The sequence below is a fragment of the Amblyraja radiata genome, chromosome 15 (assembly GCF_010909765.2).
Source record: "Amblyraja radiata isolate CabotCenter1 chromosome 15, sAmbRad1.1.pri, whole genome shotgun sequence".
NCBI classification, from domain to species: Eukaryota; Metazoa; Chordata; class Chondrichthyes; order Rajiformes; family Rajidae; genus Amblyraja; species Amblyraja radiata.
Genome location: NC_045970.1, coordinates 50,054,452 through 50,078,078, shown reverse-complemented (window position 1 = coordinate 50,078,078; position 23,627 = coordinate 50,054,452). Strand labels below are relative to the sequence as shown.

At 46.5% G+C, this 23,627-nt stretch overlaps 1 protein-coding gene and 1 pseudogene across 1 annotated transcript; both read right to left on the bottom strand.

Moving 5' to 3' along the window:
• Positions 1 to 517: 517 nt before the first annotated feature.
• LOC116981430 (interferon-induced protein with tetratricopeptide repeats 5-like) lies at positions 518 to 7,043 on the bottom strand. Its single transcript, XM_033034483.1, has 3 exons — positions 6,994 to 7,043; positions 2,661 to 4,118; positions 518 to 777 (listed from the first exon to the last, which is right to left on the bottom strand). Exons 1-2 carry the CDS (start codon positions 7,041 to 7,043, stop codon positions 2,684 to 2,686), a joined length of 1,485 nt encoding a protein of 494 aa, XP_032890374.1. The 3' UTR covers positions 518 to 777; positions 2,661 to 2,683.
• Positions 7,044 to 16,270: 9,227 nt separating this feature from the next.
• On the bottom strand, positions 16,271 to 22,915 carry LOC116981429 (annotated as a pseudogene).
• Positions 22,916 to 23,627: the final 712 nt, after the last annotated feature.

Below are 23,627 nucleotides of genomic sequence, written 5' to 3'. Positions count from 1 at the left end.
TTTTATGAGTGATTTATTAATTACTTTAATGCACAAACTCTGATATTACAGAATGTTAAACAATATTGATCATGAAACGTGCCCCAATGTTCATAACGCTTTAAACAAAAAAGTTGAAACTCGTAATTGTCGGCATTATATCCTAGAAACTAAATCAGATTGCACATCATCGATGGTGCTTCTCACACAAAAATCAGTTCTAACTCCCTCTTTTATAGTTTTGTACCCCTCAGGTTCTCATTAACTCCCCCCCCCCCCCCCACCTCACCTTAAGCCTCTGATATATTTAGATAGCATGCAACACAAAGCTCTGCATTGTCCCCCGGTATACGTGACAATAATGAACATAAACCTTAATCCTAAACCTTTAACAGTACACGTGACCATGAACTAAACTGAACTAATCTCCCCTTTGCTCTATCTATTGTACTTGAGTTTAACAGCTGTACTTATGTACAGTATTCTCTGATCCGTTTGGATAGGAAGCAAAACAAAGCTTTTCAGTGTATCTTAGTACACGTGACAACAATAAACCTAATCCTAAACTTTTAACTCCAGAATTTAGTGGACAAACAATTAACGTCCAGGTGAATTTGTGACCATTGAGTAACGGGCTGGGAAATCACTGCTGGTGCCTCTATTCTGACCATCGCAACGGACGCACGTGAAATGGCGTCACATCCTCCACAACGCAGCTCTGATCCACCTCTGGTTGAATGTGAAGGTTTGTTGAGAGATGGGATCACTGTAGATCAGTCAGAGAAACGGGCACCAAACCTGCAGAAGATCATCAACAAAATGTCAATTCAAGTGTCTCCATTAAGGCACCGCACACAAGCTTGGTCAGACTCTGTAATAATCATGGCATCCAACTCCACAACGCCCTGAAAGTGGCCGCACAAGTAGATCGAGTGGTGAAGAAGGCGTACGGTAAGATGAGGAAGGAAAGTGCAGATGCTGGTTTACACCGAGGATAGACACAAAAGTCTGGGGTGACTCAGCGGCTCAGGCAGCATCTCTGGAGAAAAGGAATAGGTGACGTTTGGGGTCTGAAGAAGGGACTTTACCTAAATGTCACCTATTCATTTTCTCCAGAGATGCTGCCTGACCCGCTGAGTTACTTCAGCTATTTGTGTCTGTCACCATATACTATGCTTACCGTCATAGGTCCAAGCATTCACCCACACCACTCAACAATGTCCCAGCTACACTAGTCCCACTTGCCTGCGCTTGGTCCATATCCCTCCAAACCTGTCCTATCCATGTACCCGTCTAACTTTTTCGTAAACGATGGGATAGTCCCAGCCTCAACTAATTCCTCTGGCAGCATGTTCCATACACCCACCACCCTTTGTGTGAAAAAGCTACCCCTCAAATTCCTATTAACTCTTTTCCCCTTCACCTTGAACCTACGTCCCCTGCTCCTCGATTCCCCTACTCTGGGCAAACAACTCTGTGCATCTACCGATCTATTCCTCTCATGATTTTGTATACCCCGATAAGATCTCTCCTCATCCTCCTGCGTCCATGGAGTAGAGACCCAGCCTACTCAACCTCTCCCTATAGCTCTTTTCTGAACCCTTTCAAGCTTGACAATATCTTTCCTGTAACTTGGTGCCCAGACCTGAACACAATATTCTAAATGCGGTCTCACCAACGTCTTATACAACTGCAACATGACCTCCCAACTTCTATACTCTGACTGATGAGAAAAACATTTTTCACACAGAGAGTGGTGAATCTCTGGAACTCTCTGCCACAGAAGGTAGTTGAGGCCAGTTCATTGGATATATTTAAGAGGAAGTTAGATGTGGCCCTTGTGGCTAAAGGGATCAGGGGGTATGGAGAGAAGGCAGGTACAGGATACTGAGTTGGATGATCAGCCATGATCGTATTGAATGGCGGTGCAGGCTCAAAGGGCCGAATGGCCTACTCCTGCACCTATTTTCTATGTTTTTATGAAGGCCAAAGTGCCAAAAGTGTTTTTGACCACCTTATCTACCTGCAACTCGACCTTCAAGGAACCATGCACCTGTACTCTGAGATCCCTCTGCTCTACAACACTACCCAGAGGCCTAACATTTAATGTGTAGGTCCTGCCCTTGTTTGAAGTCCCAAAATGCAGCACCTCACACTTCTCTGTATTAAATTCCATCAACCATTCCTCCGCCCACCTGGCCAATCGATCCAGATCCTGCTGCAATCTTTCACAACCATCTTCACTATCTGCAAAACCACTAACTTTTGTATCAGTCAGGGTGTCATGATGCTTCTTTATCGGAATTTGGTTATTTGGAGTTAATTTGGAGTATCATATGTAGTTCAGGGCGCCCCATTGCTGTAAGGATGTGGAGGCTTTGGAAAGGGTGCAGAGGAGGTGCCTGGACTAGAGGGTATTAGCTACAGGAGATGTGCGGGGCATGTTTTTTTTACACAGGCGGAACTTGCTTCTGTGAGTGGTGGTTGAGGCACGATTGTGGCATTTGACAGACTTTTAGATGGGCCGATGGATATACAGGGAATGGTGGCAGATAGGATTTGGTCTTGGCATCGTGTTCTGCACAGACACCGTGGGCCGAAGGGCCTGTTCCTGCGCTGTACTGTATTACGTTCTATGTTCTAGTGAGAAATGGTTGAGGAAGGACCTTTCTCGCCCTTACCTCCTGGTCCTGGTATCTCCAGCCTAAGTAGAAGGGCGCAATTCACGAAGAGCGCTGAGATATTCTTTGTTGCCACGATCCCACCGCAAGGCCTTTTCATAGCATTCAACAGCTTCAGAATTCTCCCCGGCTTCTCGGTGAAGAAACCCCAGGATACCCCAGGCTCTGCTGTTGTACGGGTTCCTGGTAATTTGCCTTCTTGCAATCTGCTCCAACTTAGTGTAACAAGTTTTCCAATATTTCGTGCCGCGCCGGATTTTAAGGCCTTCCATAAAATGGTCGATGGCGTTTGATTCAGATTTGTTGTGATCCAGTTCATATAATCCAAGCTGTAACTCTATTGCCTGCTTTTTATCTGGAGCAACATCCTTTAAACTCCGGAGGATGTTGTATATCTCCACCGCTTTATCTGATTCATCATTCATTAAGCAGATCCCGGCAAAATCCAGCTTTGCAAATACATTCGATGGCTTCAGTTCAAATGCCGTTCCAAAATGGTGCTTGCAATGGCCGATCAACACAGCCTTCACACCTGGGTCTCCAATGCCTTGATTTTTAGGCAGAGCCAATAGCTTTTTCCTGTAACAGATACCCATTTCATGGTGCAAGATGGAAGAGTGCGGAGTGAATTCTAAGGCTTTCTTCAACAGCTCTATCGCTTTATCAACATCGTGCTGTATTCTGTAAAACTTTGCTGCATAGCGGAGCACAAATGGAGAATCTGGGCTTGTCCGCAACGCTTCTTCAACCAATTCATTCGCTTCTGCCTTTTGCTGGAACTCTTGGAGCCTGAGGGCCAGCATCACCCTGGCCACAGATTCACCCGGATCGAGCTCCAGCACCCGTCTCAGCTGTCTCACCGACTGACTCACTTCGGGGTTTTCCGGGATCCCGGAAATCGATTCCAGACGGTACAGAGCAGTGGCGTAGCCCATGTTCCACTCCGTGTTGTCGGGATCTTCCTCCAGAGCCCTGGCGAAACATTCCTTCGCCTCCCCGTAGCACTGAGAGCTGGAGCTCAGCAAAGACCACCCCTTCTCCCCCCACACCTCGGGCACCATTGCCGTGACGTGCGGGCCCTGTGTGAGGGGGCCACACATCACCTCCAGCTTGTCGAGGTAGGACTGGGCCTCGCTGAGTTGCCCCATGTGGTAATGCAACCAGGCCCGGTTGCCATGGGTGACGATGCTCCTCCTCTCAAATCCATCCCCGTGGATCTCCCTCAGACGTCTCTCCGCCTCCTCTAAGTCACGGAGAGCTTCTTCGCAGTTGCCCTGCAGGTAGTTGATGTAAGCCAAGTAGTTGTGCGGCACGCCTTGGTGCTTCCCGCCGATGATAATCGAGTCCTGCAACCTCTGCTTCACGTTGTCCAGGTCGACGATGTCCATGTGTGGGCCCCACGTGAAGTGGCACTGAAGCTGGCCGAGCTTCACCAACAAGGACTCCCTCAGTATGTCACTGCAAGAGAGCACAAGGTGATCAATGGGACAACACACAAAAAGCTGGAGTAGCTCAGTGGATCAGGCATAATCAAGGATGAGTCGCACCCTGGTCACTCCCTTTCCTACCCTCACCCAACGGGCAAGAGGCACAGAAGTGTGAAAACGCACACCTCCAGATTCAGGGACAGTTTCTTCCAAGCTGTTATCAGGCAACTGAACCATCCTATCACCAACTAGAGAGAGGTCCTGACCTTCCAGCTACCTCATCGGTCTATCTATGATCGGACTTTACCTTGGACTAAACGTTACTCCCTTTATCCTGGATCTGTGCATTGTGGACAGCTTGATTGTAATCATGTATAGACATTCTGCTGAATGAATAGCACAAAGCAAAAAAAGCTCAAGTTTTAGCTGTATTTCAGCTCCACCCTCCTGATCTTAGGTTTCCCGGTACGGAGGAGGAGGTTCGGTCGGCTATTCAGTGGTGGGAGGAAGGAGGACCTCCATGTCGGTTTGCCCCTGGACCTGGCCAAGATGGCCGCTCACGTGTCCCGGCAACGGACAGTCGAGGGTTCTGCCTGAGTCGACCGCCTGCCCCACTTCCGGGCCTATGTCCGGGACTCGTGAGGCCTTCCGTGAGCACTGATTGCCATAAAGGAGGGAAGGAGGGGTTAGGTGCATCGTGGATAAGAATGACAACACTGTAATGATAACAATGCTTGTCTGTACGGAGTTTGTACGATCTCCCCGTGACCTGCTTAGGTTTACTGCGAGATCTCCGGTTTCCTCCCACACTCCAAAGACTTGCAGGCTTGTAATTGTAGGCTGATAGTTTTGTTTAGTTTAGTTTAGTTTAGAGATACAATGTGGAAACAGGCCCTTCGGCCCACCGAGTCTGCACAGACCCCGGTGCGATCCGCGCACACTAACACTATCCTACACACACTAGGGTCAATTTACATATGTACCAAGCCAATTAACCTACATACCTGTACGTCTTTGGAGTGTGGGAGGAAACCGAAGATCTTGTAGAAAACGCACGCGTGTCATGGAGAGAACGAACAAACTCCGTACAGTCAGCACCCGTAGTCGGGATCGAACCCAGTTCTCTGGCGCTTCAAGCACTGTAAGGCAGCAACCCCACCGCTGTGCCACCGTGGCCGCCCAGGCTTGGTATAATTGTAAATTGTCCCTAGTGTGTGTGGGATGGTGTAAAAGCGCAGGGATCACTGGTCGGCGCGGACTTGGTGGGCCGAAGGTCCTGTTTCCACGCTGTATCTCTAAACTAAACTAAACATTAACATTGTAGGTTATACAGCAGCTTTTGCTCAAGAAGGTCTTCCTTAATGTGTAGGAAGGAACAGCGGATGCTGGCTTAAAACCGAAGACAGACACCAAAAGCTGGAGTAACTCAGCGGCTCAGGCAGCATCTCTGGGGAAAAGGAAGAGGTGACGATGCTCTGCTTTGCTTCCAGTACCTCGTGCTAGTGAGGGAAGGAACAGGGAGATAGGGGAGCTGAATGTGTGGCTGAGGAGTTGGTGCAGGGGGCAGGGATTTAGATTTCTAGATCACTGGGATCTCTTCTGGGGCAGGGGTGACCTGGACAACAGGGACGGGTTGCACCTTAATTGGAGGGGAAACCACATTCTGGCAGGCAGCTTTGCTAGTGCTGCACGGGTGGGTTTAAACTATACAGTGGGGGGGGTGGGGTCAACAACGTGGAAGTGCATGCGTGCAGCCAACGGGAAAGAGAGTGTAGAAAGGTCACGTTTAAACTAACAGGGCAGGGGGGTGGGAACCAATGTAATAGACAATAGGTGCAGAAGGCCATTCGGCCCTTCGAGCCAGCACCGCCATTCAATGTGATCATGGCTGATCATCCACAATCATTATCCCGTTGCTGCCATCTCCCCCGACTCCGCTATCTTTCAGAACCCTATCTAGCTCTCTCTTGAAAGTATCCAGAGAACAGGGCAACACCGCCCACCTAGGCAGAGAATTCCACAAACTCACAACTCTCTTTGAGAAAAAATGTTTCCTCATCTCCGTTCTAAATGTCTTATCCCTTATTCTTAAACTGTGGCCCCTGGTTCTGGACTCCACCAACATTGGGAAAATGTTTCCTGCCTATAGTGTGTCCAAACCCTTTATAATCTTATATGTTTCTATAAGATGCCCTCTCATCCTTCTAAATTCCAGTGAAGACAAGCCCAGTTCCGCCATCCCGGGAATTAACCTGGTGAACCAACACTGCACTCACTCAAAAGCAAGAATGTCCTTCCTCAAATTAGGAGACCAAAATTGCACACAATACACAAGGTGTGGCCTCCAACTGGCCAACATGCTGGAGTTGATTATTAAAAATGTTATAACAGCGCATTTGGAAAGCAGTGACAGGAGTGCAGCGTCGGTTCACCAGGTTAATCCCCGGGATGGCGGGACTGACATATGATGAAAGAATGGGTCAACTGGGCTTGTATTCACTAGAATTTAGAAGGATGAGAGGGCATCTTATAGAAACATATACAATTATTAAAGGATTGGACAGGCTAGATGCAAGAAATTGTACTTCCGGTGGCGCTGGTGCTAGCTGCCTCCACCTTCAGTCCGGTATCTTTTTGTTTTTTGTTGTTATGTTGAAGAGCGTTTTTAATGTTTTTTTTAATGTCTTTATGTGGGGGAAGAGGGTACAGTGAGGGGGATACCGTCTTTCAGTCGCTTCCTGGAGAGGATGCGACTATTATTCGAGTCGTGTCCTCGCCCCCCCCACCCCCCCAGCAGCGGCCTACCTACTGGACTGGCGCGGCCTTTCCTGCCGGGACCGACCAGACGAGAGCTCCAGCAACGGCGGCGCAGTGTTGGAAACATTGCGGGGCGGGCGATGCCTTACCGGGGATCGCCGTTTGGAGCCCAGGAGTGGTGGGCCTGCTGCACCGACATCGCGGAGCTGTCGTTCACGGAGCTCCCAACGCGGGCGGCGCTGATCAACATGATCAACAGTGAAGACAAGCCCAGTTCCGCCATCTCGGGAATTAACCTGGTGAGCCAACACTGCACTCACTCAAAAGCAAGAATGTCCTTCCTCAAATTAGGAGACCAAAATACACAAGGTGTGGCCTCCAACTGGCCAACATGCTGGAGTTGATGATAAAAAATGTTATAACAGCGAATTTGGAAAACAGTGACAGGAGTGCAGCATCGGTTCACCAGGTTAATCCCCGGGATGGCGGGACTAACATATGATGAAAGAATGGGTCAACTGGGCTTGTATTCACTAGAATTTAGAAGGATGAGAGGGCATCTTATAGAAACATATACAATTATTAAAGGATTGGTCAGGCTAGATGCAAGAAATTGTACTTCCGGTGGCGCTGGTGCTAGCTGCCTCCACCTTCAGTCCGGTATCTTTTTGTTTTTTTGTTTTTTGTTGTTATGTTGAAGAGCGTTTTTTATGTTTTTTTTAATGTCTTTATGTGGGATGTGGGGGAAGAGGGTACAGTGAGGGGGATGCCTTGTTTCAGTCGCTTCCTGGAGTTTCTGTAATCTTTTATCACACTTTACTGCTTCCTGTGCTGCACCCTCTGACTCGTCCTGCCTTTGGCACGGTGACCAGAACTCACACCAGAGCTCCCGATGTACTTTCACCAGAGATTGACGCAAATGCACCCGTGATCACCACCCCACCCCACCTTGTCAGTTTCTGTTTGTCACTTAGATCATCCCCTTGGAGATTGCACGTACAAACTCCCTGTACGTTCGCCCCATGACAACATGTTTTTTTCCCTAGGTGCTCCGGTTTCCCCTCCCACACTCCAAAGACGTACAGGTTTGTAGGTTAATTGTCTTGGTATCAATGTAAAATTGTCCCCAGTGTGTCCAGGATAGTGTCAATGTAGCGATGTTACAAAACTTACCTTCAGCGGCGCTGCAGTTCTGCCACGGGCCGTGTGCGCGACTTTGGCGCCTTTGGGGGAGGGGGATTAAAATCCAATTTTCTAATGCCTGTCGGCGGCAGACTTCCTCGGGCTGCCAGCTGCTGAAGAATAATCGATCCGACTTCCATTCCCGATTTAATTTTTTTAATCGCGACACAATTTAATAATTTAATTTAAATAAAAAGCGACTTCTAACGCCCTCAACGCCTACAATGTGACGGATCGCAAGAACGGGACAAAACAAAGGGTAAGTCGTTTCTTTTACATATAAACTTGCTTCTTGGGATGGCTTTAATCTGATTTTACGTTGCGAAAATGTGATTTGGGCACCATACGAACCGGCAGTGTTTTTCCTGCCGATATGGAGTTCAAATTCACCGCAACCCCAACTTTCCAATCGATCGCGTTCCAGAAAAACCCACTCGCAAGATGATTTAAATGCTCTTTTTCTTGGACAATCATCTCATAAGAGCATCTAAATCGTCTATATTTTGTGTTATAGTCCACCCATATTCAATATTTTTATACTAAATATCAGTTTTAGTCCCATGGATTGTGCAAAAAAATTAAAATGTTGATTATATTGAGTGGATGTTTCTAGATTAATTTATGGGAATTAAACATCAAATTCCTTCCATCTGGCATATGAATTCACGACAGTGAGATTTAAAATCATGTTATATTGTGAATTCTCGTGTGAATGGGATTAGTTTGTTATTTGGATACTTAGGCTATTTAAAAAAATATATCCTTTTCTTAAGAAATGGAATCTACAGACCATTCTTAATGGGAAAGTAGTGGGCAGAAAGGCATGTCATGCGTGGTTTGAACAGCAAAAACTTGTAGTTTACAATGCCAAAATTGAAAAGTTGAGGAAAAACAAGATGTACAGAGTTGCTTATTGGTTACAATCTGAGGAGTATGATGATGCTACTGATTATGATATGCCAATGTAACAGCTAGCAACTGATCTTCTCCATAAAGACTTGGTCTATTGCTAGAAATTGTAATTTATTTACCTATCTGTTACGGACTTACAGCATATAATACAATAATATTAAAGTTCTGATCTTGAGAATATCACATTTTTGAATTTTCAAGGCAGTCTGGGTGTTTTTACTATTTCCGTCACAACGGTCAATTTTGTAATTAGCTACAATTAGGTAATTAACTAATTAGATGCTTTAATTTCAGGTCATCCAAGTAAGATGTTTTATATTTGTTTCAGAATGCTTCAATCTATAATAACTGAAAATTTCATTCAGTTCTCTTAATTTTTAAGGAAGGTTATGGGCTTTTGACTGTCCTCGATCACAGCTTTTGTGTTGTCAATGGAAAAGCAATAGGGAACAAGATGCTAATTTCCAAGTATGAAAATGGCAATAACTTTTTTAATACTGAAGATATGAAAGTGAATTAGGTGTCAAATTAAACTTCTTTTTATGCTTTATCGGATGGGATAAATTGCAGACTTGATTTTTTAAATCTCAAAATTTTGTAACATTGCTAGTTAATGTGCGGGGATCGCTGGTCGGGGCGGACTAGGTGAGCCGGAGGTGCTGTTTCCGCGCTGTATCTCTAAAGACTGAAAACTAAGCCTCTCTACTCATCGACCTAATGTCAGCGTCAGTGCCTGAGAAGGTCCTGATCTCCGATATCACTGTGCAGAGTGAAGATGTCCCTTACCTCATGCTGCTGTTCAGGATTCCGTCTTCCTCCCGAGAACTGGCTGGACCAGAGACAGTGTGCGGTGTTTTTATAGTCCACTGGATGGGCTGAGTCCAAATAGTTCACTCCCTGAAAGTGGAAATGAAACTGAAACTGGAAACAGGAACAATCAAGTCTTACCTATCCCCTGTGCAGCCTAGTTGTGAAACTGAAAAACCTTGATTCAAATCCCAAACCAGTGATGTTGGATTTACAGACAAGTGCGGGCAAACATTCACTTCAATTTTTCATCCCAACACGTACAAATTATAACCACATCTCAAGAGTTAATATTCGGATTAATAATATTAATAATGATGATAATAATGCTGGGCTGCCAACATTGGGTGGGAGTTGGGAGTGAGAAATTGCGAGGGAGTGCAATGATCAAGCCCGAGGGAGTGCAGTGACCGAGGGGGAGGGGGGGGAGAGGGGGGGAAAGGGTGTGGGAGGGGGGGGAGGGGGGGGGGGGGGGAAGGGTGTGGGAGGGGGGAGGGGGTCACCCCACTTTGCCTATAGAAACAAGACGAAAATAATGCCACATATTCAACCAAGTATATGGTTCAATTAATTAAGATAAATAAGTAAAACATATATATGGAAACAGGCCCTTTGGCCCACCAAGTCCACACTGACCAGCAATCTACCAGACACCAGTTCTATCCTACACGCCAGGGACAATTTACAGATTTCAATTAACCTACAAACCTACACTCATAGGGAGAATGTACAAATTCTGTACAGACAGCACCCGTAGTTAGGATCAAATAGAAACATAGAAACATAGAAAATAGGTGCAGGAGGAGGCCATTCGGCCCTTCGAGCCAGCACCGCCATTCATTGTGATCATGGCCGATCGTCCCCTATCAATAACCCGTGCCTGCCTTCTCCCCATATCCCTTGACTCCACGAGCCCCTAGAGCTCTATCTAACTCTCTCTTAAATCCATCCAGTGATTTGGCCTCAACTACCTTCTGTGGCAGGGAATTCCATAAATTCACAACTCTCTGGGTGAAAAAGTTTTTGCTCACCTGTCTTAAATGACTTCCCCTTTATTCTAAGACTGTGGCCCCTGGTTCTGGACTCACCCAACATTGGGAACATTTTTCCTGCATCTAGCTTGCCAGTCCTTTTATCATTTTATGTGTTTCTATAAGATGCCCCCTCATCCTTCTAAACTCCAGTGAATACAAGCCTAGTCTTTTCAATCTTTCCTCATATGGCAGTCCCGCCATCCCAGGGATCAGTCTCGTGAACCTACGCTGCACTGCCTCAATCACAAGGATGTCCTTCCTCAAATTAGGAGACCAAAACTGTACATAATACTCCAGATGTGGTCTCACCAGAGCCCTATACAACTGCAGAAGAACCTCCTTACTCCTATACTGAAATCCTCTTGTTATGAAGGCCAACATTCCATTAGCTTTCTTCACCGCCTACTGTACCTGTAAGCCAACTTTCAGTGACCGGGGTACAAGGACGCCCAGGTATCTCTGCACCTCCCCCTTACCTAACCTAACCCCATTGAGATATTGGAGTGGAGGGACCTTGAATGGAGTCGAGGGGGGAGGTGAAGGGACAGGTGTTGCATTTCTTGCGGTTGCAACGGAAAGTGCCCGGGGAGGGGGTGGTGCGGGAGGGAAGGGAAGAATTGACGAGGGAGTTGCGGAGGGAGCGGTCTTTGCGGAAGGCAGACATAGGGAGAGATGGGAAGATGTGGCGAGTGGTGGGGTCACGTTGGAGGTGGCGGAAATGGCGGAGGATTATGTGTTGTATTTGCCGGCTGGTGGGGTGAAAGGTGAGGACCAGAGGGACTCTGCCCTTGTTGCGTGTGCGGGGATGGGGAGAGAGAGCAGTGTTACGGGGTATGGATGAGACCCTGGTGTGAGCCTCATCTATGGTGGCGGAGGGGAATCCCCGTTCCCTGAAGAACGAGGACATTTCCGATGCCCTGGTATGAAATGTCTCATCCTGGGAACAGATGCGGCGTAGGCGGAGGAATTGGGAGTAGGGGATGGAGTCTTTACAGGGGGCAGGGTGGGAAGACGTGTAGTCCAGATAGCCATGTGAGTCAGTGGGTTTGTAATGTATGTCGGTCAGGAGTCTGTCCCCTGCGAGTCTGTCTACTGCATCCGCTGCTCTAGATGTCAGCTGATTTACATCGGTGAGACCAAGCGTAGGTTGGGCGACCGTTTCGCCGAACACCTCCGCTCAGTCCGCAATAACCTACCTGACCTCCCGGTGGCTCAGCACTTCAACTCCCCCTCCCATTCCCAATCCGACCTCTCTGTCCTGGGTCTCCTCCATTGCCAGAGTGAGCAACAGCGGAAATTGGAGGAACAGCACCTCATATTCCGTCTGGGGTCCTTGCGTCCTTATGGCATCAACATTGAATTTTCCCAATTTGGCTAGCCCGTGCTGTCCCCTCCCCTTCCTTCACCCTCTAGCTGTCTCCTCCCCCCCCCCCATCCACCCGCCCTCGGGCTCCTCCTCCTCCTCCCTTTTTCCTTCTTTCTTTCCCCACCCCCCATCAGTCTGAAGAAGGGTTTCGGCCCGAAACGTCGCCTATTTCCTTCGCTCCATAGATGCTGCTGCACCAGCTGAGTTTCCCCAGCAATTTTGTGTACCTCCCATTGAGATATTAATCTGCCCCCTTGTTTATGCCGCCAAAGTGGATAACTACACATTTATCTATATTATACTGCATCTGCCACGCATCTGCCCACTCACTCGACCTGTCCAGGTCACCCTGCAACCTCCTAGCATCCTCTTCACAGTTCACACTGCCACCCAGCTTTGTGTCATCTGCAAACTTGCTAGTGTTATTCCTAATTCCCTCTTCCAAATCATTAATATATATGGTAAACTGTTGCGACCCCAACACAGAGCCTTGCGGCACTCCACTCGCCACTGCCTGCCATTCTGAAAATATATCCCGTTCACTCCTACTCTTTGCTTCCTGTCTGCCAACCAATTTTCTATCCATGTCAACACCCTACCCCCAATACAATGTGCTCTAATCTTAGTCACCAGTCTCCCGTGCGGGGCCTTATCGAAGGCTTTCTGAAACTCTAGATACACTACATCCACTGGCACCCCTTCATCCATTTACTTGTCACTTTGTATTCACTAGCGGAAGTGGCGGAAGGGAGAACAGAGAACTGGCCGTTTCCAACCTCTTTTTTTCCGATTTTTCCGACTATTTCTGTACACTTTGTACTTAATCCAGGATTGGCCTTATATATATAGTAATACTTTGCTGGGCTGTATGCAAAATAAAATGTTTTCACTGTACCTCGGTACACGTGACAATAAAGAACCATTGAACAAGCGTAAACTTTATTAATATCGGCTCAAGGCTGAAGTGCAAGTTTTAGACTTTAGAGATACGGCGCGGAAACAGGCCCTTCGGCCGACCGAGTCCTAGCGCACTAACACTATCCTACACACTAGGGACAATTTTACGTCATACCAAAGCCAATTAACCTACAACCCTGTATGACTTTGGAGTGTGGGAGGAAACCGGAGCACCCAGAGAAAACCCACACGGTCACTGAGAGAACGTACAAACTCCGTACAGTCAGCACCCGTAGTCAGGATCAAACCCGGGTCTCTGGCGCTGTAAGGCAGCAACATTACCGCTACCCAACCGTGTAGCCCCTTGAATCCCCTGGAGCTGATCCTGTTCACCTTAGTGTGGACCAAGAAAACCACTTAGACTGCACCGTTGACGCGTAATGATGCACTAGAATTGTCGCATTTTATGAGTGATTTATTCATTACTTTAATGCACAAACTCTGATATTACAGAATGTTAAACAATATTGATCATGAAACGTGCCCCAATGTTCATAACGCTTTAATCAAAAAAGTTGAAACTCGTAATTGTCGGCATTATATCCTAGAAACTAAATCAGATTGCACATCATCGATGGTGCTTCTCACACAAAAATCAGTTCTAACTCCCTCTTTTATAGTTTTGCACCCCTCAGGTTCTCATTAACTCCCCCCCCCCCCCCCCCCCCCACCTCACCTTAAGCCTCTGATATATTTCGATAGCATGCAACACAAAGCTCTGCATTGTCCCCCGGTATACGTGACAATAATGAACATAAACCTTAATCCTAAACCTTTAACAGTACACGTGACCATGAACTAAACTGAACTAATCTCCCCTTTGCTCTATCTATTGTACTTGAGTTTAACGTCTGTACTTATGTACAGTATTCTCTGATCCGTTTGGATAGGAAACAAAACAAAGCTTTTCAGTGTATCTTAGTACACGTGGCAACAATAAACTTAATCGTTATCCTTTTACCCCAGAATTTAGTGGACAAACAATTAACGTCCAGGTGAATTTGTGACCATTGAGTAACGGGCTGGGAAATCACTGCTGGTGCCTCTATTCTGACCATCGCATCGGACGCACGTGAAATGGCGTCACGTCCTCCACAACGCAGCTCTGATCCACCTCTGGTTGAATGTGAAAGTTTGTTGAGAGATGGGATCATTGTAGATCAGTCAGAGAAACGGGCACCAAACCTGCAGAAGATCATCAACAAAATATCAATTCAAGTGTCTCCATTAAGGCACCGCACACAAGCTTGGTCAGACTCTGTAATAATCATGGCATCCGACTCCACAACGCCCTGAAAGTGGCCGCACAAGTAGATCGAGTGGTGAAGAAGGCGTACGGTAAGATGAGGAAGGAAAGTGCAGATGCTGGTTTACACTGAGGATAGACACAAAAGTCTGGGATGACTCAGCGGGTCAGGCAGCATCTCTGGAGAAAAGGAATACCCCTCAGATTCCTATTAACTCTTTTCCCCTTCACCTTGAACCTATGTCCCCTGCTCCTCGATTCCCCTACTCTGGGCAAACGACTCTGTGCAACTACCCGATCTATTCCTCTCATGATTTTGTATACCCCGATAAGATCTCTCCTCATCCTCCTGCGTCCATGGAGTAGAGACCCAGCCTACTCAACCTCTCCCTATAGCTCTTTTCTGAATCCTTTCAAGCTTGATAATATCTTTCCTGTAACTTGGTGCCCAGACCTGAACACAATATTCTAAATGTGGTCTCACCAACGTCTTATACAACTGCAACATGACCTCCCAACTTCTATACTCTGACTGATGAGAAAAACATTTTTCACACAGAGAGTGGTGAATCTCTGGAACTCTCTGCCACAGAAGGTAGTTGAGGCCAGTTCATTGGCTATATTTAAGAGGGAGTTAGATGTGGCCCTTGTGGCTAAAGGGATCAGGGGGTATGGAGAGAAGGCAGGTACAGGATACTGAGTTGGATGATCAGCCATGATCGTATTGAATGGCGGTACAGGCTCGAAAGGGCCGAATGGCCTACTCCTGCACCTATTTTCTATGTTTCTATGAAGGCCAAAGTGCCAAAAGTGTTTTTGACCACCTTATCTACCTGCGACTCGACCTTCAAGGAACCATGCACCTGTACTCTGAGATCCCTCTGCTCTACAACACTACCCAGAGGCCTAACATTTACTGTGTAGGTCCTGCCCTTGTTCGAAGTCCCAAAATGCAGCACTTCACACTTCTCTGTATTAAATTCCATCAACCATTCCTCCGCCCACCTGGCCAATCGATCAAGATCCTGCTGCAATCTTTCACAACCATCTTCACTATCTGCAAAACCACTAACTTTTGTATCAGTCAGGGAGTCATGATGCTTCTTTATCGGACTTTGGTTATTTGGAGTTAATTTGGAGTATCACATGTAGTTCAGGGCGCCCCATTGCTGTAAGGATGTGGAGGCTTTGGAAAGGGTGCAGAGGAGGTTCCTGGACTAGAGGGTATTAGCTACAGGAGATGTGCGGGGCATGTTTTTTTTACACAGAGGGCTGTGTGCGCCCGGAACTTGCTGCCGTGAGTGGTGGTTGAGGCACGATTGTGGCATTTGACAGACTTTTGGATGGGCCGATGGATATACAAGGAATGGTGGCAGATAGGATTTGGTCTTGGCATCGTGTTCTGCACAGACACCGTGGGCCGAAGGGCCTGTTCCTGCGCTGTACTGTGTTACGTTCTATGTTCTAGTGAGGAATGGTTGAGGAAGGACCTTTCTCGCCCTTACCTCCTGGTCCTGGTATCTCCAGCCTAAGTAGAAGGGCGCAATTCACGAAGAGCGCTGAGATATTCTTCGTTGCCACGATCCCACCGCAAGGCCTTTTCATAGCATTCAACAGCTTCAGAATTCTCCCCGGCTTCTCGGTGAAGAAACCCCAGGATACCCCAGGCTCTGCTGTTGTACGGGTTCCTGGTAATTTGCCTTCTTGCAATCTTCTCCAACTTAGTGCAACAAGTTTTCCAATATTTCGTGCCGTGCTGGATTTTAAGGCCTTCCATAAAATGGTGGATGGCGTTTAATTTAGATTTGGTGTGATCCAGTTCATATACTTCAAGCCATAACTCTATTGCCTGCTTTTCATCTGGAGAAACATCCTCTAAACTCCGGAGGTTGTTGTATATTTCCACCGTTTTAACTGATTCATCATTCATTAAGCAGATCCTGGCAAAATCCAGCTTTGCAAATACATTCGATGGCTTCAGTTGAAATGCCGTTCCAAAATCGATCTGCAATGCCTTGATTTCTACGCAGATCCAATCGTTTTTCCCTGTAACAGATACCTATTTGATGGTGCAAGAAAGAAGAGCGCGGAGTGAATTCTAAGGCTTTCTTCAGCAGCTCTATCGCTTTATCAACATTGCGCTGTATTCTGTAAAACTTTGCTGCATAGCGGAGCATAAATGGAGAATCTGGGCTTGTCCGCAACGCTTCTTCAACCAATTCATTCGCCTCTGCCTTTTGCTGGAACTCTTAGAGCCTGAGGGCCAGCATCACCCTAGCCACAGATTCACCCGGATCGAGCTCCAGCACCCGTCTCAGCTGTCTCACCAACTGACTCACTTCGGGGTTTTCCGAGATCGCGGAAATCGATTCCAGACGGTACAGAGCGGTGGCGTAGCTCATGTTCCACTCCGTGTTGTCGGGATCTTCCTCCAGAGTCTTGGCGAAACATTCCTTCGCCTCCTCACAGCAATGATTGCGGGAGCTCAGCAAAGACCACCCCTTCTCCCCCAACACCTCGGGCACCATTGCTGTGACGTGCGGGCCCTGTGTGAGGGGACCACACATCACCTCCAGCTTGTCGAGGTAGGACTGGGCCTCGCTGAGTTGCCCCATGTGGTAATGCAACCAGGCCCGGTTGCCATGGGTGACGATGCTCCTCCTCTCAAATCCATCCCCATGGATCTCCCTCAGACGTCTCTCCGCCTCCTCTAAGTCACGGAGAGCTTCTTCGCAGTTGCCCTGCAGTTAGTTGATGTAAGCCAGCTGGTTGTGCGGCACGCCTTGGTGCTTCCCGCCGATGATAATCGAATCCTGCAACCTCTGCTTCACGTCGTCCAGGTCGACGATGTCCATCTGTGGGCCCCACGTGAAGTGGCACTGAAGCTGGCCGAGCTTCACCAACAAGGACTCCCTCAGTGTGTCGCTGCAAGAGAGCACAAGGTGATCAATGGGACAACACACAAAAAGCTGGAGTAGCTCAGTGGGTCAGGCATAATCAAGGATGAGTCGCACCCTGGTCACTCCCTTTCCTACCCTCACCCATCAGGCAAGAGGCACAGAAGTGTGAAAACGCACACCTCCAGATTCAGGGACAGTTTCTTCCAAGCTGTTATCAGGCAACGGAACCATCCTATCACCAACGAGAGAGCGGTCCTGACCTTCCAGCTACCTCATCGGTCTATCTATGATCGGACTTTACCTTGGACTAAACGTTACTCCCTTTATCCTGGATCTGTGCATTGTGGACAGCTTGATTGTAATCATGTATAGACATTCTGCTGAATGAATAGCACAAAGCAAAAAAAGCTCATGTTTTAGCTGCATTTCAGCTCCACCCTCCTGATCTTAGGTTTCCCGGTACGGAGGAGGAGGTTCGGTCGGCTATTCAGTGGTGGGAGGAAGGGGGACCTCCATATCGGTTTGCCCCTGGACCTGACCAAGATGGCCGCTCACATGTCCCGGCAACGGACAGTCGAGGGTTCTGCCTGAGTCGACCGCCTGCCCCACTTCCGGGCCTACGTCCGGGACTCGTGAGGCCTTCCGTGAGCACTGATTGCCATAAAGGAGTGAAGGAGGGGTTAGGTGCATCGTGGATAAGAATGACAACACTGTAATGATAACAACGCTTGTCTGTACGGAGTTTGTACGTTCTCCCCGTGACCTGTGTAGGTTTAATGCGAGATCTCCAGTTTCCTCCCACACTCCAAAGACTTGCAGGCTTGTAATTGTAGGCTGATAGTTTTGTTTAGTTTAGGCAAGGCAAGGCAACTTTATTTATATAGCACATTTCATACACGAGGCAGACTCAAAGTGCTTCACATAAAGACATGTCATACAATAAATGAAATAATAAAATGAAATAAAATAGAAGAATTAAAAGAAAAGAAAAGCAAAATTAAAAATGCATAATAAAAAGTGCAAAAGTTAAAAGTGCAATGTAGTTAAGATTTAGCTGAAAGCTAAAGTAAACATAAAAGTTTTCAGTCTTGTTTTAAAAGTGGTCAAAGTTGAGGCAAGTCTTAAATCTTCAGGAAGTTTATTCCAGCTATTTGTTGCATAGTAACTAAATCCTGCTTTCCCATGTTTTGTATTTACTCTGGGAATCACTAGCAGATTGGTTTCAGAAGATCTAGAAGGCTTATATAGTGGAAGCATGTCAGTGATATACTTTGGCCCTAAACCATGTAGTGATTTATAGGTGAGCAGCAGGATTTTAAAATCAATTCTCTGACTTACAGGGAGCCAATGTAAGGATTTAAGAATTGGTGTAATGTGTTCAAATTTTTTGGTCTTTGTTAGAACTCTAGCAACAGTGTTCTGAACAAGCTGTAGCTGCCTGACAGTTTTTTTTGGAAGACCTGCAAGGAGACCGTTACAATAATCTAGCCTACTATTAATAAAGGCATGTACAAGTTTTTCTAAGTCTTGAGCTGACATGAGTCCTCTTAATCTTGCTATGTTTTTGAGGTGATAGTAGGCCGATTTTGTTACTGATTTGATGTGACTGTCGAAATTTAAATCTGAATCCATAATGACCACAAGATTTCTGGCTTTGTTTGAAGTTTTCAGGGACAGAGAGTGAAGGTGTTGGGTTACTTTAGTTTAGTTTAGTTTAGAGATACAACGTGGAAACAGGCCCTTCGGCCCACCGAGTCTGCACAGACCCCGGTGCGATCCCCGCACACTAACACTATCCTACACACACTAGGGTCAATTTACATATGTACCAAGCCAATTAACCTACATACCTGTACGTCTTTGGAGTGTGGGAGGAAACCGAAGATCTTGTAGAAAACCCACGCGTGTCATGGGGAGAACGAACAAACTCCGTACAGTCAGCACCCGTAGTCGGGATCGAACCCAGTTCTCTGGCGCTTCAAGCACTGTAAGGCAGCAACCCCACTGCTGTGCCACCGTGGCCGCCCAGGCTTGGTATAATTGTAAATTGTCCCTAGTGTGTGTAGGATGGTGTAAAAGCGCAGGGATCACTGGTCGGCGTGGACTTGGTGGGCCGAAGGTCCTGTTTCCACGCTGTATCTCTAAACTAAACTAAACATTAACATTGTAGGTTATACAGCAGCTTTTGCTCAAGAAGGTCTTCCTTAATGTGTAGGAAGGAAGAGCGGATGCTGGATTAAAACCGAAGACAGACACCAAAAGCTGGAGTAACTCAGCGGCTCAGGCAGCATCTCTGGGGAAAAGGAAGAGGTGATGATGCTCTGCTTTGCTTCCAGTACCTCGTGCTAGTGAGGGAAGGAACAGGGAGATAGGGGAGCTGAATGTGTGGCTGAGGTGTTGGTGCAGGGTGCAGGGATTTAGATTTCTAGATCACTGGGATCTCTTCTGGGGCAGGGGTGACCTGGACAACAGGGACGGGTTGCACCTTAATTGGAGGGGACTGCATTCTGGCAGGCAGCTTTGCTAGTGCTGCACGGGTGGGTTTAAACTATACAGTGGGGGGGTGGGGACAACAACGTGGAAGTGCATGCGTGCAGTTAACGGGAAAGAGAGTGTAGAAAGGTCACGTTTAAACTAACAGGGCAGGGGGGTGGGAACCAATGTAATAGACAATAGGTGCAGAAGGCCATTCGGCCCTTCGAGACAGCACCGCCATTCAATGTGATCATGGCTGATCATCCACAATCATTATCCCGTTCCTGCCATCTCCAACCGGGCTACACCGCCCACCGAGGCAGAGAAATCCACAAACTCACAACTCTCTTTGAGTTCTAAATGTCTTATCCCTTATTCTTAAACTGTGGCCCCTGGCTCTGGACTCCACCAACATTGGGAAAATGTTTCCTGCCTCTAGTGTGTCCAAACCCTTTATAATCTTATATGTTTCTATAAGATGCCCTCTCATCCTTCTAAATTCCAGTGAAGACAAGCCCAGTTCCGCCATCCCGGGAATTAACCTGGTGAACCAACACTGCACTCACTCAAAAGCAAGAATGTCCTTCCTCAAATTAGGAGACCAAAATTGCACACAATACACAAGGTGTGGCCTCCAACTGGCCAACATGCTGGAGTTGATGATTAAAAATGTTATAACAGCGCATTTGGAAAGCAGTGACAGGAGTGCAGCGTCGGTTCACCAGGTTAATCCCCGGGGTGGCGGGACTGACATATGATGAAAGAATGGGTCAACTGGGCTTGTATTCACTAGAATTTAGAAGGATGAGAGGGCATCTTATAGAAACATTTCTCTGCCTCGGCGGGCTGTGTAGCCCGGTTCTCTGGATACTTTCAAGAGAGAGCTAGATAGGGTTCTGAAAGATAGCGGAGTCGGGGGAGATGGCAGGAACGGGATAATGATTGTGGATGATCAGCCATGATCACATTGAATGGCGGCGGCAGACTTCCTCGGGCTGCCAGCTGCTGAAGAATAATCGATCCGACTTCCATTCCCGATTTTATTTTTTTAATCGCGAGACAATTTAATAATTTAATTTAAATAAAAAGCGACTTCTAACGCCCTCAACGCCTACAATGTGACGGATCGCAAGAACGGGGCAAAACAAAGGGTAACTCGTTTCTTTTACATATAAACTTGCTTCTTGGGATGGCTTTAATCTGATTTTACGTTGCGAAAATGTGATTTGGGCACCATACGAACCAGCAGTGTTTTTCCTGCCGATATGGAGTTCAAATTCACCGCAACCCCAACTTTCCAATCGATCGCGTTCCAGAAAAACCCACTCGCAAAATGATTTAAATGCTCTTTTTCTTGGACAATCATCTCATATGAGCATCTAAATCGTCTATATTTTGTGTTATAGTCCACCATGTTTTAGTCCCATGGATTGTGCACAAAAATTAAAATGTTGATTATATTGAGTGGATGTTTCTAGATTAATTTATGGGAATTAAACATCAAATTCCTTCCATCTGGCATATGAATTCATGACAGTGAGATTTTAAAATCATGTTATATTGTGAATTCTCGTGTGAATGGGATTAGTTTGTTATTTGGATACTTAGGCTATTTAAAAAAATATATCCTTTTCCTAAGAAATGGAATCTACAGACCATTCTTAATGGGAAAGTAGTGGGCAGAAAGGCATGTCATGCGTGGTTTGAACAGCAAAAACTTGTAGTTTACAATGCCAAAATTGAAAAGTTGAGGAAAAACAAGATAATAATAATACATTTTATTTATGGGCGCCTTTCAAGAGTCTCAAGGACACCTTACAAAAATTGAGCATGTATAGGAAAAACATGTAAGGGGAATGAAATAAATAGTAGAGACATGACTAGTACACAAAGTAAAGACAGAATTCAATACAAAACACAGCATGAGGCAATTAATGCACAGATGAAAAGGGACGGGGACGTGGGGCTAAGGATAGGCAGAGGTGAAGAGATGGGTCTTGAGGCGGGACTGGAAGATGGGGAGGGACACGGAATTGCGGATCAGTTGGGGGAGGGAGTTCCAGAGCCTGGGAGCTGCCCTGGAGAAGGCTCTGTCCCCAAAACTGCGGAGGTTGGACTTGTGGATGGAGAGGAGACCGGCTGATGTGGATCTGAGGGACCGTGAGGGTTGGTAGGGGGAGAGGAGGTCAATGAGATATGTGGGGGCCAGATGGTGGAGGGCTTTGTAGGTGAGGACCAGGATTTTGTAGGTGATCCGGTGGGAGACGGGAAGCCAGTGAAGTTTTTTGAGGACTGGAGTGATGTGATGCCAGAGTTGTACAGATGTACAGAGTTGCTTATTGGTTACAATCTGAGGAGTATGATGATGCTACTGATTATGATATGCCAATATACCAGCTAGCAACTGATCTTCTCCATAAAGAGTTGGTCTATTGCTAGAAATTGTAATTTATTTACCTATCTGTTACGGACTTACAGCGCATAATACAATAATATTAAAGTTCTGATCTTGAGAATATCACATTTTTGAATTTTCAAGGCAGTCTGGGTGTTTTTACTATTTCCGTCACAACGGTCAATTTTGTAATTAGCTACAATTAGGTAATTAACTAATTAGATGCTTTAATTTCAGGTCATCCAAGTAAGATGTTTTATATTTGTTTCAGAATGCTTCAATCTATAATAACCGAAAATTTCATTCAGTTCTCTTAATTTTTAAGGAAGGTTATGGGCTTTTGACTGTCCTCGATCACAGCTTTTGTGTTGTCAATGGAAAAGCAATAGGGAACAAGATGCTAATTTCCAAGTATGAAAATGGCAATAACTTTTTTAATGCTGAAGATATGAAAGTGAATTAGGTGTCAAATTAAACTTCTTTTTATGCTTTATCTGATGGGATAAATTGCAGACTTGATTTTTTTAATCTCAAAATTTTGTGACATTGCTAGTTAATGTGCAGGGATCGCTGGTCGGTGCGGACTAGGTGAGCCGGAGGTGCTGTTTCCGCGCTGTATCTCTAAAGACTAAAAACTAAGCTTCTCTACTCATCCACCTAATGTCAGCGTCAGTGCCTGAGAAGGTCCTGATCTCTGATATCACTGTGCAGAGTGAAGATGTCCCTTACCTCATGCTGCTGTTCAGGAATCTGTCTTCCTCCAGAGAACTGGCTGGACCAGAGACAGTGGGCGGTGTTTTTATAGTCCACTGGATGGGCTGAGTCCAAATAGTTCACTCCCTGAAAGTGGAAATGAAACTGAAACTGGAAACAGGAACAATCAAGTCTTACCTATCACCTGTGCAGCCTAGTTGTGAAACTGAAAAATTTTGATTCAAATCCCAAACCAGTGATGTTGGATTTACAGACAAGTGCGGGCAAACATTCACTTCAATTTTTCATCCCAACACGTACAAATTATAACCACATCTCAAGAGTTAATATTAGGAATAATAATATTAATAATAATGATGATAATAATGCTGGGCTGCCAACATTGGATGAGAGTTGAGAGTGAGAAATTGCGAGGGAGTGCAATGATCAAGCCCGAGGGAGTGCAGTGACCGAGGGGGGGGGGGGGGAGGTGTGGGAGGGGGGGGGGGGAGGGTGGGGGGGGAGGGGGGGGGGGAGGGGGGGGGAGGGGGATCGCCCCTCTTTGACTATAGAAACAAGACGAAAATAATGCCACATATTCAACCAAGTAAATGGTTCAATTAAATTAAGATATATGGAAAAAGGCCCTTCGGCCCACCAAGTCCACACTGACCAGCAATCTACCATACGCCAGTTCTATCCTACATGCCAGGGACAATTTACAGAAGACAATTAAACTACAAACCTACACTTTCGGATGTGGGAGAAACCGGAATATCTGGAGAAAACCCATGTGGTGGATCAGAGCTGCGTTGT